Raw genomic sequence first — 17,554 nt, forward strand, 5'->3', positions numbered from 1 at the left:
TCCAGTCCAGCTGCAACAATTGCATGTCTTTCTGGTAAGTGTCTTTCTGTTTTCTGTTTGTCGTGAAGTATTGGTAGTGTCTTGTTCTCAGCCTGTTGTCAGCTCTGTAACAATGCCTATTTTCCTCCCCACATAGGTGTGATTGGTCCAGCAGAGCAACAGAGCCTGAAGTGGCTCCTGATGAGGAGCGGAGGATTCTGCGGCGGTCCGGCAGCTGGTAAGTGTGCTTTTAGGGACAAGCACGAAGAATTTTGCAAGCGCAATCTTAAACTGCAGGTTTGTAGGTCTAACCTTGTCTTTTGTCCTTTTACAGGGTTCGCCTTCGTGGAAGAAGGAGATGTCCTGCTGCGAAGTCCAGAGCTGGAGTTCTGCGTGCGGAGATGAAGAAGATGTCGTGCTGCGGTGCCGGGAGCTGGAGTTCTTTGTGCCGGAGGCAAAGAAGATGTTGTGCCCAGAGCTGAAGTCCTGCGATCCGGAAGATGAAGAATGGATGCCAGGCTGAGCGATGATGGATGCAGGTGTAAGCTGACTCCAAGAGGTAAGCATAGGGACAGGAGACTGGATTCCCAAGGTAAGTGCTAGTTAACCCAGGCGGCGGTGAGCGTTACGCTGCATGCGAATAACGCGAAGCGTGTGCCTTGGGGTTGGGCTGGCTTTTATAGCTGAGCTCTTAAGGCCACGCCCACTAGCTCAGTCCTGCTTGCCACACCCTGCCACTCCTTGAAGTTGCATGTGCAGCTGAAGACAGATAGAAGGTCACACCCGGACTGGTTACACACAAGTGGAAAGTTCTTGGAAGCACTCCTGCCCATAATAAAAGAGTCTGCTTCTGTTTCGAGCACTCCTGCCGATAATAAAGAGAGTCTTGCTTATGCTTTTGCATGGGCCTGATGCCAAAGTGGCCAGGTCTGAGTCCAACTAGGCATCCAATGTATAAACGTCCCAAAGGGACGTGTGTGAACCATGGTGTCCCTTGCTCCCTCCACCTGACAGTGCCCCTCCTGTGATCCTGGGCAAGTGGCCATGACAGATTTGGTAGTGCTCTGAAATGAACAATGGGCACGGCTGAAGGCTGTTGATAATTGCCAAGGCCATGGTTAGTTGTCTGGTAGTGTTTCAAAATATACTGGGGACACAGCCGAAGGCCATGCCCACTGGCCATGGTTACGGGTCTAGCTAAAAGACCATGGCTACTTGTCTGATAGTGTTATGAAATATACACTGGTCATGGGTGAAGGCCTTGATCTGCGGTGCAGAAATAAATCTATAAAATAATTAAACCCTTGAAATTCAAGGAAAAAACTTTAGATGCAGGGACGTTAAGGGGAGAACTTAAACCCCCTGAAATTCAGCAAATGCCACCTTACCTTTGAACCCCTGTTGTGCAGCCCATGACCACAATGATGACATCACAGATGTAATTCCCGATGCCATCACTGATGACATCACTGATGATATCACACATTACATCATGTTAGACGAAAAATATTCGTAGGAAACAGGAAATTATTTTTGTGGAACAGGTAATTGCAAATAGGTTTCACTTCCAACATTCCACTGAAGATGAGGTGGAAGCATTAAAAAAAGTTGAAGTGCTTTCTGAATATTTGCCAGGGGTCTGCTTGCAAAAAATGTTCTCAGGTGAGAGAATAATTGTGCACAGCATTAGCACAATGACATGTAATTCGCATCAGAGAAATATGAATATGCTAATAGCATGCAAATCTGCACTTCAGCTGATGCACATTTTCGGTAATGAAGCCCTTAATGCAAGAAGTCTATTAAAGAGAAACAATTAAAACGTGTCAACTGGTCTTCATTCCTTTTGGAATCACAATTTTATTTTACAATTGATCAATACACAAAGTTTACAGACGCAAAGAAAATACCTGCCCAAAAGCAATGGTAACATAGAGTGCATGTCTGACCACTTCCTTTACTGAATATTGTCATTAGGTGCACCCATTGCAATCGTCTCTGCCGGATGCAGCGGGGCACTAACGCTTACATCTGGCAGTGGGAAAGAAGGGTTTCCATTGTAAAGGTAGATGGAACAGGCTTATTGAATTTGACAGTCTGCACATGCAATGCATAGCTCCCACAAAACAACTTAGAGAGAAATCGATTTATGTTTAATGAATGGGACATTTTTTCTTTTGCTGCCATCCAACTATTTTTCTTTAGTGAGATTTAAATCTAGAACGGATATTCAGCTTCAATCATGCGCGAAAAAAGTAAGACAATAATTACAATGCTTATCAAAATCTACTTGGATACACAGAATGCAGGATATATTTGGGAAATTGCATTTCAACAATTCTGCAAACTTGCATGATTTGGACATTCTCCTAACATGCTATTGCTCCCCGTGGCTTCGAGGCAGATGCTGCTCAAGAACGCGCCACGGCACAGACCATGTGGGGCTTCGGAGGGGTGGTGAACCCCACTGCGGGAGTGAGGTCCACGTCGGTCACGCCGGGGGGAGGGCGGAAGGTGAACTTCTGCAGCAGACTCGTGAAAAAGAGAAATAGCTCCATTCTAGCCAGATTCTCTCCGGCGCAGACCCGCCGACCTGGAACAGAAGACGTTATGTAGATGCATTACGACTGCCACAAACACCAATGGTGCAGCTGATAAGTGTCAATGTTTATCTGTGAGTATGGCTGCGGCACATATGCATCATTTCTTTATATATTAAGCAGAAATAACTGCAGGTACTATTTCTATTTCTATTTCTTTATAGAGCGCCAAAGCCCTCAGGCTTCAACGTTTGGCAGCATTGCATTTACTTAATGTTTTTTAATTTTTTATTTGTTTTTCGTCTATATAAACCTTTCACAATATCAAAAATCAAACCTTAAAACAGATGACAGATACATACAATTTGTAACATAGTACATATACACATCATAAAATCCAAAAATAATATTCATGACTGAAATTGCACTGAATCAGCAACTGGGCCACTCTCACCGATCTCGGTCCTTGGCCCAGCCACTCTCTCCTTGCTCCGCCTCCCAGGCAACCCCTGCACTGCGGGACTGTTTCTGTATCCCTACAGCCCCCCCTTCCCAGCACTTGTCTGCACTTACCTTGCACTTGCCACGAGCTTGCCCTTATTATTTTTCATGTTATTCTACTACCCCTGTACTGCACTTTCCCCTCTCCCTTTCCTCTTGCACTTTTCCCTTCCCCTCTACCCTTGCACTTGCGCGATCTGAATGACACCTGGCCTAGTAGTATCGCTGTCTGTCTTCCCTTTGTTCCCCTCCCTTGCCTCGTCGCGCCTTGAAACGTTACAAATGCCATATCATATCAAAAGTAGCATACGTCAGAATGTGCAAATTATTTTCAGTTAAAAAAGATGTAAAGCTGTGGTACTGGGATGGCGAATCCTTCCAGAAAATTAGTAAAACGCTCTAAATGCTTTGCAAAATGAAGTGCACGTTTAGGGAGAATGGCAGGTCAATGAAGCGTATTATATATTCAACTGTTTCATTCATCTTGTTGTCATTACAAAATCTACAAAAGGCCTCCTGCTCAGTTTCCGTTTGTTTTATACTGGCGATTTCTCGCGTTGCGAGAACATTCAGTGTGATCCTTAAGATGTTCAACCTCCAAGTTCTATTCAGAGATTTCCTCAAACAGTGGGGTACTGTGACCAGTTTATTCTCCTGAAGACAGGTACATCGGAAAAGTCTATAATTTAAATTGGCCAAACAAGTGTTAATCCAATCCAGTTGATAAAGTAACCCTTTGACCCTAGAGGGGAAGTCCAGCCGTTCTTGATCACTGGAGCCCAGTGTCTTTAATAACCTTAGAGTTGTATTTCTTCAATTATTAAAAATTGTGCATGACTGATGTACTTTAAGGTCAATTAGTTTAACAACAACAACAACAACAAAACGAATGAGGTTGTGATTTAGGCAGTCTAGAGTGAAGAGGTAGTATTTTCCAATTGACAGATGCCTGTAAGTATTCTAAACCATACTCAAAGCATGGGAACTCCCTTGGGCAGATTAAGAGTGGGTCTCTTGAACATGTTTTCAGAAGGGGAGCATACACCATTGTAGTGGGCAGTGGTGTATGTGTTGGTCCTGGAGAGGAGAGGGGCTGCTAGTTTTATATATTTATTATGGGGGGAGGGCGTTGATGGTGGTGGACCCCTGGGTATTCTGTTGTTCTTGGGTAGAGGGATGTGGGAAGTAAAAGCCCTGGGAGGTGGTGGAGGAGGTGTGTTATTTCCTGGGGTCTGTTTTATGTTAAATATGGGGTGGGTTTGCAGGAGGTGGGAACCCATGGGGCACCTGCTGTTCTCTGCTAGTGGGCTGGGGTAATCATACGGTGTGTGGGTAGGTGTGTGTGTGCTATCCCAGACGGGGCCTGGGTTTGTATTGGGTGAGGTTGCAGGGGGTGGGAACCCGGGGGCTCCTCCTGTTGCTCTCTGGTCGAGGGGTGGGGGTAGGGGTTTAAGCCCTGTGAGGGTGTGGAGCTATGTGTGCTGCCCTTGATGGGTCTGCCATTTTTATTGGATTTTTTGGCGGGGCTAGGCGGTACAGAGGGTCGTTCTATGTAAAGGGAGTTGCGTAACATGTATGGGCAGCCCCGCCTCTCTCCACGTTGATTTTGAGCAGGCCCAGAAGTGGATATGATATAGCCCGTACCAGTACACTGCATACTTGCAAGGGGTAGTGCGTGAAGCATAAACGGACACAAATAAGACGTATACGCCACACTAGGAGTAGGGTGTATACAGAGGTATTTCACAATGCACACTTACCACGCTCTGCAAAACAACCCCATTGTGTTGAAATGTCTGTTTGATAGGCAGTGTTCTTCAGAACACCAACAGAGAGAGATAATCACCTTGCACACTTTTTCCACTGAACCCTTTGCAAGGTACTATTGAAAATAGTATGTCCCTGATTCATGTAAGCAGGCACAGAAATGGCGCAAGTTCTGCGCTCCGAGAAGTACCTTGGTGAGCTGTGGAGGCAGATAAATACTTGGGCGGCACACGTATTCATGGATTCCAAGAGGCATTAGTAGCCGTTGTGCAAGTAATAGCAAGCTCCGCGAGGAACGACTCCACGCACACCAATAAGCAAGTGAAAGGACTAACACGGTGCAAGGTTCCGCCCCATCCCTAACCCAGCATCCAGCACCCCAGCGAAATCACGCAACAAAACCTCGCAATCCCCGGGCACACCCCAGAGAAAATGTGTGCCCTCCCACGCAAGCCCAGGCCATATCCCAGTGAAATTGCGTGACAACACCTCGCAATCCCCAGCCGCACCCCAGAGAAAAGACATGCCCTCCCACACAAGCCCAGGCGGTACCCAGAAAAATTGCACGCCCCCTCGCAAGTGTAGGCAACACCCTTTACAAAAACCTGAGTCCCCCCTACACCCTCGACACCCAATCTGTCCACATACCCCCACTGCACATGAACCATTGTAATATACACACCACCCCCAGCACCCCTCACCTGTGACACTCGCTGCAGGCAGCCCCCTCCAGAAGGGACACCACCCCCAGGCCCCCTCACCTGTGACAACCCTGCAGGCAGCCCCCTCCAGAAGGGACACCACCCCATGCCCCCTCACCTGTGACAAACTCTGCAGGCAGCCCACTCCAGAAGGCACACCACCCCAGGCCCCCACAACTGTGACAACCCCTGCAGGCAGCCCACTCCAGAAAGGACACCACCCCCCAGGCCCCCTCACCTGTGACAACCCCTGTAGGCAGCCCACTCCAGAAGTGACTCCACACCCCAGGCCTCCTCACCTGTGACAACCCCTGCAGGCAGCCCCCTCCAGAAGGGACACCACCCCCCAACCTGCCCACCTGTGACAAACCCTGCAGGCAGCCCACTCAAGAAGGGAAGCCACCCCCCAGAACTCCTCACCTGTGACAAACCCTGCAGGCAGCCCACTCCAGAAGGCACACAACCCCCCAGGCCCTCTCACCTGTGACAACCCCTGCAGGCAGCCTGCTCCAGAAGGCACACCACCACTCAGGTCCCCTCACCTGTGACAACTGTTGCAGGCAGACCACTCTATTATTAAAACTGGTTCATGCTGGACATGGCACAATGGCATAGCATCAAAGCACAGTGACCAAATGTGTGCCCACAACAGAAGCAAACATACCAACAATGTGTGCTACATCCACAAACAATGGGCAGGTGTGTCACAGTCTGAGCATGAGTGAGCTGGGTGGAAAAAAAACTGTTAGTGAACTTTCATATGACCGGTCCAGGCATGGATGAAGGATAGGGCAGTCAGAGAGTGCATGACTCCCAGAGACTGGTGAATTGTGCACCCACTGTGGAAGTGGAATATCCAAAATGTGCCACTACTGTATTCCAGTGGTAGAGGTTGAGCAACACCTGAGAGAAGCCAATCTGTTATACCACATGCTGCTGAAGGAGTGTGCACGACATGTGTGTGACACATCAATAACAAAGTCATGTGCTATGACAGTGACCATGGAACACTCCCACAGTCAGCCCACCTCTCTCCACCCCAACCACAGTGAAGCCAAACACAGAGTGATGCAGCACAGGTAAAAGGGAATACTAATAGAGAGTGGACACACATCCGTCTACTTGACACACCACCACCTGTCAGCCACCTGTGCATCCTGCCATCGCAAACCATTCGAGCAACATCAATACACAAGCATGTATGAAACCAGACACATGACTCCCAATGGAGAGAAGCACATCCCCAAAATAGAACTAGTAAACAGACCCACACCCAAATGAACAGCAAGAAGCCAGGAATTGAAATGAAAAAAAGATATATTACCAATAAATATTTACATCATACATTCACAAACCACAAATCAAGCTGTCAATGTAAATGTACAAAAAGAAATCCTCGTTATACCAAAATAACTATATACATTTTAAAAGGTGAAGTAAAGTCTCAAAACTCTGGTGAAAAAACAAAAAATAAAAGGAAACCTACACCTAAATAACTATGTACAGTAAAAAGGGGAGAAATGTTCAAATAGTCTGGTCCAAATAAAAAAAAGAAAAGGAAACCCACTCCTAAATAACAATATACACATGCAGTGGACTACTCCATCTCTTCCTCTCCAATGTTGGCCAGACTCTACACCAGGGCATCATCAAGCGCTGTGTCCACTTCCCCCAGGCAGGCCACTGTTGATTCCTGGAGGGCTTGCAGGGCCTCCAGCATCTGTCTCTCCATCCCCTCCACCTCCCTGCAAGTGCCACCAGAGTGGCAGCCCGCCACCTTGCCTGATGCAGCGCAACTTCCGCCCTGGCCATCATCACCCTAGCCTCCCAAGCCCGCTGCCTCTCTGCTCCTATACGATGCCCATAGCGCATGAACATGTCAGACATTCTGGTTCGGAGTTCCACATTTGCATCCTGCCTGACGTGTGTACCTGCCCCCTTGTGATGTTTGGCCCTGAGAAAAATAGCCTCCTCCTCTTAAGAGCCTGCTGCTGCCACAGCACCTGCTTTGTGTGTACACCCTCCGGACTTATAATGTTACCCAGGGGTGTACGGCCCGTGCCCTGGTCGTGGTTGCCTGCTAGCCCTCCATTCCCAGTGTTCCTCTCGGCCCCTGGATTTGCACGGTGAAAACCTCAGCTGATTGATCCTCGACTCCCAACTCAGGCAGGGATGTAGGCTCCACCAGACTGGGCAATCTGGGGGGGACTGGTGCACAGGGGGCCCTGGTGGTATCTGGGCTTCAAGGTGCCCCTGGAGGATGACTGGCGCAGAGAGGAGGAAGACGAGGAGGGGGGTCGCATTATTAAATAGCCCACACAGCACAAACTGGATCAGGCATGTTGCAAGCCACCCGAAGAGACGGCATACCTCATCATGATGATGTGCAAGCAGTCTACGTGAAGCCTGCACATCATCACAAATGACGGATTTGCGCCTCGCCAACCTGGCCTGCAGGGGTTTTACATAGTACTGAATGGCAACAGCCAATGGCATTGCGGTGACGGTCTGTGTGTACACATCCGACACCAGGGGCTGGGTATGGGTTGAGGCATGCCAGCAGGTGCATACAGCTCCATCCGCTGGCCCGGCAACAGGATTTTGCACAGGCACCGCAAGAGTGGACTGTACAGCCTCATGAACCAGGGACAGGACTGCAGTAGTCACGCCCACCTCATTATCCCTGCCTGACCCTATGAGCTGTGTTTCTACGGCCACCTCGTCCCCCTCAGCCCCCACCAACCTGGATGACTCTGGGGTGTCTTCCACAATGGATGGCCCCTGTGTTGCATCATCTGTCCCCCCCCGCTGCTGAGAAGTCCACTACCACCTTCGCCCTCTTTGACTTACCCCCAGCAGCTTTGCCCGATGGTCCCAACGCGGTATCAGCCACCTCGCTCACTGACAATGGGCCTCATTACAACTCAGGCGTTAAGGGTTAACGCCACCGTTAACCCTTAACGCCTGATTCTGATTTTAACGCCTGCTTTTAGCAGGCGTTAAAATCCATGGCGCTAACCTGCCATGGTGCTAATTACGCCGCCGTAATTTACGGCGGCGTAATTAGCGCCTTCCCCACTCCCATTATGCCCTATGGGGCAAAAATGGGAATGGGGAAGGGAAAATGGGAAATGGGGATTTACCGCCCCACTCACCTTGGAATGGGGCGGTAAATCCGCCATCCACCATGGTGTAAACAGAGTTTACACCATGGTGGTAAAGTTGGTGCACTTAGCACCAAGGTTGTAATGAGGCCCAATGTGCTGTCGTGGGTGCATGGCTGGGCCATGCGCCTCTGACTTGTGGAGGCATCTCAGCTGCCATGCTCCAGAGCACTGCTTCCGCCCTCTTCTTTGATGCAACTGTGGAAAAGGAGACATAGAACACAAACATCAGTGTACTGCACCAATGTGTGTGTGGCAATACAAACATTCACATGAAGTTCACAAGTCAAGGAAACAACCATCATCCTCCACCCCCAGCCTGATGGACATGCAATCCAAATCCATGCAGATACATGTGTGCCCAACTCTCCCGACATTCACATCAGGCTACATGACACTCTCACAACTAAGCAATTGCGTATGCTACACACATATGCCTCATGTGCACATACACATGTCATGCACACACATCAACAGAGAGTCTGCAGCAGTGTAATGAGCAATCACATCAGAGTCCCGGTAACTGTATTCCCACTACATGACTACGTCAGACATCAAAATGCACATGTTGCTTCCATGCATGAGTGATGGCCAGTCAGACATTCACATCTTTCCCACATACACATGAACATCATGCAAGCACATGACACGGGCAACACTACCTCAACTGTCACACTTGTCACACCAGCATGTCTCAGACACAAGTACCAAAACATGTGCACAGTCTCAAAGGCAGCAGTACAACACATAAGGCAAGGAATATCTCATTCAGAAGACATATGCTCCAATACACACATGGAGAGCAATGTCTTGGGCAGGCACGCACACATCCGTATCAGAGGCATACTTGCTGCAATCCTAAGGCGCACACTCCCAACATGCAGCAACATGTACATGCACCATAGAGCATAGCAACACATGGATACTCACCAGATGATTCCTGACGTTGTTGCAAGTCGCTGCTCTGGGTGTGCAGCACTGGGTAAAACCTCTCCAGGACCTGCATGTTGGTGACACTTAGCTGGCACCTGCGCAACCGGTACCCTCCGCGGACACACTTGCCTGGAGGAAGCCTCGCTGGGGATCCTGGATTTCAGGTCCTCCCAGCGCTTATGCACGGTCTTAAAGGTGCGGGATACAACCCCCTCTGCATTGATGGCATCCACTATCCCATCCCAGATCAGCTGATGTCCGTCCTTGCCGCGTTGCGTCACTGGTTTGAAGAGGGCTTCATAATTCCCCAGGACCTTCTCTACCAGGATTTCAACTTCCTTGGCAGTGAAGTTGACAGCCATCTGTCTTGCTGCCATGGGGTTGCCACTTAACTCAGAAGATGATGGTTGAGACATGTCAACCCCAGAACAAGTGTGGGTGGGCAAGGTGGTCCTGGAGATGGGCTATGGAGCGATGGTGATGGTATGGCATGGTAGGAGTTGGGTACATCAACTGTGGTGGTCACAGGGCCAAGGACAGGAGCATTGGCAATGGCTGGACAGCAGGCACTCAAAGTGCAGAGCAGGTGGGCAGCAGGCACACACTGGGCAGGCAGCAGCAGATGGCTTGGTAGGAGGCAGCTCAGGGCAGTAGGAGGCAGGTTTAAAAGCTCGTAGGTAGGAGTGTGGGCCTTCCGTGTCTATTATGTGGGCAGCCGAAAACAGAGTGATGGTTAATTTGCACGTTTGAAATTAGCGCGGACACTTGAACTCGGAGGAAAGGCTCTCAGCGCATAATGTACATGACACACGCTGTGTGCTGGCGTTCAGTATGCCAAAATCGGGGATATAGAAGTACGCGTAGAAGCAAATCAGACCGTAAGTGCATTTGGGAGTAGATGGATGAGTGGACTTCTGCGATATTTGAAGTGCCACGCAATTTGTTCACTTCTGGGACAGTACGAACTTCTTATTTTGGAGGGGGATTTGCATCTGCGCATACGCACACCTACATTTCTTTTTTCAGAGGATAACAGTGAGTCGCGCACACATTTCTCATTCCCCTGTGTATCGCGTACCTCCATTCTTACAATTACAGTAGCTTTCCGGGCTTTGTGGGTGCATTTTTTGTGTTGCTGGGTGCCACATAATATTGCATAATGCTTTTTCTTTTTACGGAAGCTATCGAGGTCTCGCATAGGCATTTCTTTTGTCTTTTGGGATGCCTGTGCATTACGCGTTCCATGCTTTTGTCACCATGGGTACTTTTGAGCCTTGCTGGACACAGAAGTACATTTTCCATCATGTACACTGCCCCCTGACTTGAATTGCCCAGGACAATTGCTTGGTGTGCCTTCCATTGTTCAAGTCAACCAGGACCATAGTGGAAAGGTCCCAAGAAGGAAAGGTGGCAGAGGTGGCTGGGGTCATGGATGTGCAGTGGAAGCTGCTGCCCCCCCAGGGTCAGGGACCTCCAGTGGCAGCTGCTGTCCATGTCCGGAAGGCTAAGGGACGTACAGTGAAAGCTGCTGCCTCCCCACCAGGGTCAGCTGTCAGGGTACAGGGAGTTGTAAGGGGGAGTCAAGGCTTAGTGAGAGGCCCAGGGCACAGAGGAACCAGACACAAAACAAAACAAACCCAAAGGAACAGCCTCCAGCCTTACAGGAGGCTTCTCTGTCCCTTTTACAGGCAGAAGGCTCGCCGGACCACAACTCCCAGCAGCCTCTGGGCCAGGAAGAACTTTTCCACTCCCTGGTTGGGAGGGGCTCGCGCACGCGCATGCACGCAGAACGAAGGCACGGGGCTTGTGCTTAAACTCCCGACCGGAACGGACGCATCCAGCAGAGCTCCTGCCGACGGGGATTACGCGAGGGGCCACGCCCCAAGGAACCAGCATTCCGGCCCCTCGCTCACAACAGATAAGTGCGGCCAAACCATTGCGAACGAGCGACTACTCCCTACATGGGAATCAGAAGCGCAGCAGCGGGCGGAGAGCGCAAAACAAGCAGAGGAGCATTGGGACATCCAGTTCGTTGAGGGGATCACGCAGGGGGCACCGCCCAGCCATATTACGTCCCCTGCAAGGGACAAAAGCTAAGTGCTAATCAGCCCTCCCCCGCATATAACCAGCCTGAATTTTGGCTACCAAGACCCATTACCATTAACGCGTGCAGCGTTTGTTATTGACGTGTTTTCGACCACGTGCGGTGAACTTTGGCAGCACGGAGAGCATTCTGACCACAGCCACGTGCGGCAAACTTTGGCAGCACGTAGTGCTTGATATAGGCCACGTGCGGCAAAACTTTGGTGGCACGATGGATCTAGTTCCTTTAAAGCCACGTGCGGCGAACTTGAGCCACATGTTCTGAAACACACGCTGTTGTTGGGAACTAAAAGCTTTGAGAGCGTGTAATGTGCATGTGCCAGAACTGTATGTGTGTGGAACGTATTATGCCTATGTGAGTTAACACAGGTCACTAATACTAAAACTCTCTTGCAGCATTGGAACTGCTCCGAACTCCGGACCTGAGAGTGCGCAGGCAGGAGGCAGGCCAGCACTCAACCACAGAGCTAAGTGCCTTTTGCATCAAAAGTTATTGTAAAACACTGTGTGTGTGTTGGGGCGATAGTGCATATGTTACTGTTGTTTTTTCCTATATGTCCCCTTGTCTGTCCACTTCCCCTCTCCTAAACCTCACTCCGGTTAGCCTTTGTTCGAGACCCATCCAACCAACGAGATCCTAACCCTCTTTCCCTGCTGGGGTCTCGGCGGCCTGTGTAAGCTCGTCTTGCAGGTGCTCAGACCGCAGTTGGGGTAGTTGGTTCGCGCCACTCCTGCACCTGGACTTTGGAGCCGTGACAGAAGCACAAGCCCAAGTGTGTCAGGTGCCTGAGTGGCACGACCCAGCTAGATTATGGAAGAATTAACCAAGGTCCTACAGGACCTACAAGCTGAGCTCACTGCCACTAGACAGGACTATGCTACCCTGGCCCTCCAAGTACGTTCTTTAGCAGCCCAAACCGCGAGCCTTCCGGGTGGTGCTACTGCGCCCACTCCTGTCCAAGTAAGTGTTACTCCAGAGTCCATAGTTCCATTAGCTCCCCCAGAAAGATACTCCGGTGATCCACAGAAATACCAAACCTTCCTGACTCAATGCCAGCTTCATTTCCTTACCAAGCGCTCAGCATTTCGCTCAACCCAGGCTAGGACAGCCTTTGTGATCTCCTACCTTACAGGAGATGCAGCGGCTTGGGCGAATCCTTTAGTGCAAAGGGATGACGCAGTTCTGTACAGATGGGTTGAATTCCAAAACGAGTTTGGTAAGATCTTTAATCGTCAAGCTGCCTCTATGTGTAAAGACAGGGAGTTACTTACCCTACGTCAAGCCAATAAGGAGTTAGTCACATATGTAACTCGATTCAACAGACTGGTGGCGGAGACAGAGTGGCCCCGACATAAAACAATGTCACTCTTTTATCAGGGTCTTCATGACGACCTGAAGGACCTGATAGCACAGGTCGACCCCCAACCCCGAGACTGTCCAGCAATGATAGACCTAGCATTGCGTCTAGATCATCGTCAAGCGGAACGACGGGGATATAGGAAACGGGGGGACTCTCGTCCAGTAGTCAGGCTTGATCATACCCATTTGACCCAGGCCCCGGAGAAATCAGGCGGGGTTGAGCCGATGCAAATTGGGTCAGTCCGGGGTCCCCTCACTAAAGACGAGAAAGAACGACGACGTAAGGAGGGCCTATGTTTGTACTGTGGGATCACAGGACATTTTGTCAAAGATTGCCCTATGAAACCTAAAGCGCAGGGAAACGCCTCAGCTCGGCGGTTGTAGGGGTACTACAGCCGAGCCCTGAAAAAGAAGTTACCCCAGTCTCAGGTTTTGTCAATTATGCCCCCCACATCACTCTGTCAGGAGTCTTGCAATTCCGGGGGCACGAAGTTAAGGTGAATTTACTCTTAGACACTGGTGCCACGGGTAATTCATGGATGTTTCATATGCGGCTAATTTGGGAGTGCCCTTGTGTAGGAAGAGGGCACCGGAACCAGTAAGGGCGGTGGATGGGACAGCTTTGAGTTCTGGTCCCATAACACACTGCACTCAAGCCTTGACACTTTGTAGCCAACAGAATCACAGCAAGGCCATCCAATTTGACCTGATAGCAGCACCACAGTTTGGTTTTATACTGGGTCTGCCCTGGTTCACAAAACATAACCCCCTGGTGGATTGGTCCAAGGGTACGATATCCATGTCCTCACCATACTGCCGTTCACATTGCGCTAAGGTGGTCCAGTCCTTTCCCTTAGTTCAGGAGCCCACTATAGCCGCCATAGAGGCATCAGATCCCAGTAACTTACCGCCAGAATACCAGGGGTTCAAAGATGTGTTCAGTAAAAAATCGGCTGAGACACTGCCACCCCATCGGCCTTTTGATTGCCGTATAGACTTAGAACCCGGGGTGGTACTACCTTGTAGTCGGTTGTATACCCTAACGGAGTCAGAAACAGCACACCTAAAAGAATATATTGATGCCAATTTGAAAAGCGGTTTTAGCAGACATTCCAACTCACCAGTCTCGTCGCCGTTATTCTTCGTGCCCAAGAAAATGGGTGACTTGAGAACATGTATCGATTATAGAGGAATCAATTGTATTACGATTAAAAATCGGTACCCCTTGCCACTAATTCCAGTATTGCTCTTCAAGTTCGGAACGCAAAATTGGATCTTCGGGGGGCTTATCACCTGGTGCGAGTGCGGGCTGGAGATGAGTGGAAGACCGCATTCAGGACCAAATTCGGCCTGTACGAGTACCAGGTGATGCCTTTCGGGTTGTGTAATGCTCCAGCAGCGTTTCAACACTTCTTAGATGAAGTGTTACGGGAGTATCTGGATGTTTTCGCTGTGGTTTATATCGATGATATCTTGATATATTCCACCAGCATGCAGGAACACGTTAAACATGTCAGGGCTGTATTACAGTGGCTTCGGGAACACCACCTATATGCTAAACTTGAGAAATGCGAATTTCACCGTACCACCGTGGAGTTCCTGGGATACTTTCTGACACCATCTGGGGTGCAGATGGACCAGAAAAAGGTACAAGCAGTGGTCGATTGGGCGGCTCCTACATCCGTGAAGGAAGTACAATCGTTCTTGGGTTTCGCCAATTTCTACCGGTGATTTATTAAGAACTTCTCTCAACTGGTGATGCCCATTACAATGTTGCTTAGGAAAGGAAAGACGTTTGTATGGGATAAAGCCGCTGAACAAACTTTTCAGCAATTGAAGTCTGCCTTTACATCTGCACCAGTACTACGCCATCCTGACCTCAGCCAGCCGTTCCTAGTTGAAACCGACGCATCAAGTTATGCCTTAGGAGCGGTCTTATCTCAACGAGACCCCAAAACGGGGTTACTACACCCTGTGGCATACTACTCTAGAAAACTGTTACCGGCTGAGATTAATTATACCATAGCCGACCGAGAATTATTGGCAGTAAAGGCAGCGTTCGACGAATGGCGACATTACCTGTTGGGAGCCCGCCATACGGTCATTGTCATGACAGACCATAGGAACTTACAATTCATTAAAACCGCGAAAATACTGAGCCCCCGCCAATTACGCTGGGCAATGTTTTTCTCAAGTTTTGACTTTCTAATTACATATCGCCCAGGAGTAAACAATATGAAGGCAGATATCCTATCTCAATATCCGGAGCCAGAGACAAAAAGCGTAGGTGAGGCTCTTTCAATAATTCCGCCCACCCGGATAGTCGGACTAGTGGGTAGACCGAACATCTTTGACGACGTGTTGAAGGGCATGTCTGCTCAAGAGTTGCAAAAGTGGTGTTCAAGTGGGCCGCAACATACATTGGTAGACGGTATCCCATATTACGCTAAGGCGTTATATTTACCTACGTCAGCACTCAGAAAGGAAGTGATACATTGGTGTCATGACACTACATTAGCCGGACATCCTGGTATTGCTAAAACCCAGCAGAACGTATCTAGACACTTTTGGTGGACTACGTTACTTTGTGATGTGCGGGTTTATGTGACGGAATGCAGCACTTGTAGCAGACAAAAAGCCAGTCACCAGAAACCAGTTGGGTTACTCCAATCGTTGCCAACTCCACCGGCTCCATGGCATACAATCATAGTGGACTTGATTGTAGATTTGCCACCAGTACAAAATTACACCTCTATCCTGGTGGTTGTGGACTCCCTCACCAAGATGAGTCACTTCATTCCGTGTATTGGAGTTCCCACCGCATGTGAGCTAGCGGACTTGTTTCTACATCATGTGGTTCGCCTACACGGTCTACCCACACGTGTTATCACGGACAGAGGTCCTCAATTTACTTCCCGATTTTGGCGAGCGTTTTGCCAATTAATCGGGATGGAGGTCAGCCTATCATCCGGTTATCACCCGGAAACGGATGGCCAAACCGAACGGGTGAATCAAGGTCTGGAACAATACCTCCGCTGTTATGCAGCCAATACCGAAGTGTCGTGGGTCCAATATGTCTGGTTGGCAGAAATAGCTTACAACAACACTGTGCATAGTTCTACCAAGCATACGCCCTTCTTTGGTGCATATGGATACCATCCTAGAGTATTGCCCACCAGATCAGGTGATCAGTCTACAAATCTACCCACTCTATTGGGGCGTCAGGTTTGTGCGCAGCAGGTCTGGAAGGATATTCAGGTAAATATGGACACCGCAAAGACATCATATAAGCATTATGCTGACAAAAGGAGAAATATAAGTCCCCACTACCAACAGGGCGACAGGGTCTGGTTGTCAACCCGAAATATTGTCTGGACCTCGTAAATTACAACCAAGGTTTTTAGGTCCTTTTACTATTTCGGATGTGATTAACCCGGTGGCAGTAAGGCTGGCATTACCCCCACAAATGAAAATTCATCCCACTTTTCATGTGTCCTTATTGAAACCAGCCCGGCCATCCATTCATACTGAAAAACCACCGCCAATTATAGTTCAGGGGCATCCTGAATATGAGGTCCAGGGAATTCTGAATGCACAGCGTCGCCCAGATGGGTTGTACTATTTGGTGGACTGGGTTGGGTATGAGCCTGAGGAACGTTCCTGGGAGCCTGCACAAAATGTGCATGCCCCTAGACTGGTAAGACAATTCCACAAAAATCATCCTGAGAAACCCAAACCTGAGTCCTTCCGTGCAGGGGGGAGTACTGTCAGGGTACAGGGAGTTGTAAGGGGGAGTCAAGGCTTAGTGAGAGGCCCAGGGCACAGAGGAACCAGACACAAAACAAAACAAAACCAAAGGAACAGCCTCCAGCCTTACAGGAGGCTTCTCTGTCCCTTTTGCAGGCAGAAGGCTCGCCGGACCACAACTCCCAGCAGCCTCCGGGCCAGGAACTACTTTTCCACTCCCAGTTTGGGAGGGGCTCGCGCACGCGCATGCGCGCATATCGAAGGCACGGGACTTGTGCTTAAGCTCCCGACCGGAACGGACGCATCCAGCAGAGCTCCTGCCGACGGGGATTACGTGAGGGGCCACGCCCCAAGGAACCAGCATTCCGGCCCCTCGCTCACAACAGATAAGTGCGGCCAAACCATTGCGAACGAGTGACTACTCCCTACATGGGAATCAGAAGCGCAGCAGCGGGCGGAGAGCGCAAAACAAGCAGAGGAGCATTGGGACATCCAGTTCGTTGAGGGGCTCGCGCAGGAGGCACCGCCCAGCCATATTACGTCCCCTGCAAGGGACAAAAGCTAAGTGCTAATCAGCGCTCCCCCGCATATAACCAGCCTGAATTTTGGCTACCAAGACCCATTACCATTAACGCGTGCAGCGTTTGTTATTGACGTGTTTTCGGCCACGTGCGGCGAACTTTGGCAGCACAGAGAGCATTCTGACCACAGCCACGTGCGGCAAACTTTGGCAGCTCGTAGTGCTTGATATAGGACACG

General features: G+C 49.7%; 1 protein-coding gene across 2 annotated transcripts in view; it reads right to left on the bottom strand.

Annotated features, from left to right (window-relative positions):
* Positions 1–1,810: 1,810 nt before the first annotated feature.
* LOC138453177 (cytochrome P450 2K6-like) overlaps positions 1,811–17,554 on the bottom strand; it is an 825,478-nt gene continuing 809,734 nt past the window's right edge. For both annotated transcript variants that reach the window (XM_069605776.1, XM_069605774.1), the window contains one exon: positions 1,811–2,572. In XM_069605776.1, coding sequence (XP_069461877.1) covers positions 2,391–2,572 — 182 coding nt within the window. In that variant the 3' untranslated portion in view covers positions 1,811–2,390. The remainder of the gene's footprint in view (positions 2,573–17,554) is intronic.

This window comes from Ambystoma mexicanum, chromosome 4p, assembly GCF_040938575.1.
Source record: "Ambystoma mexicanum isolate Mex_15411 chromosome 4p, UKY_AmexF1_1, whole genome shotgun sequence".
NCBI lineage: Eukaryota > Metazoa > Chordata > Amphibia > Caudata > Ambystomatidae > Ambystoma > Ambystoma mexicanum.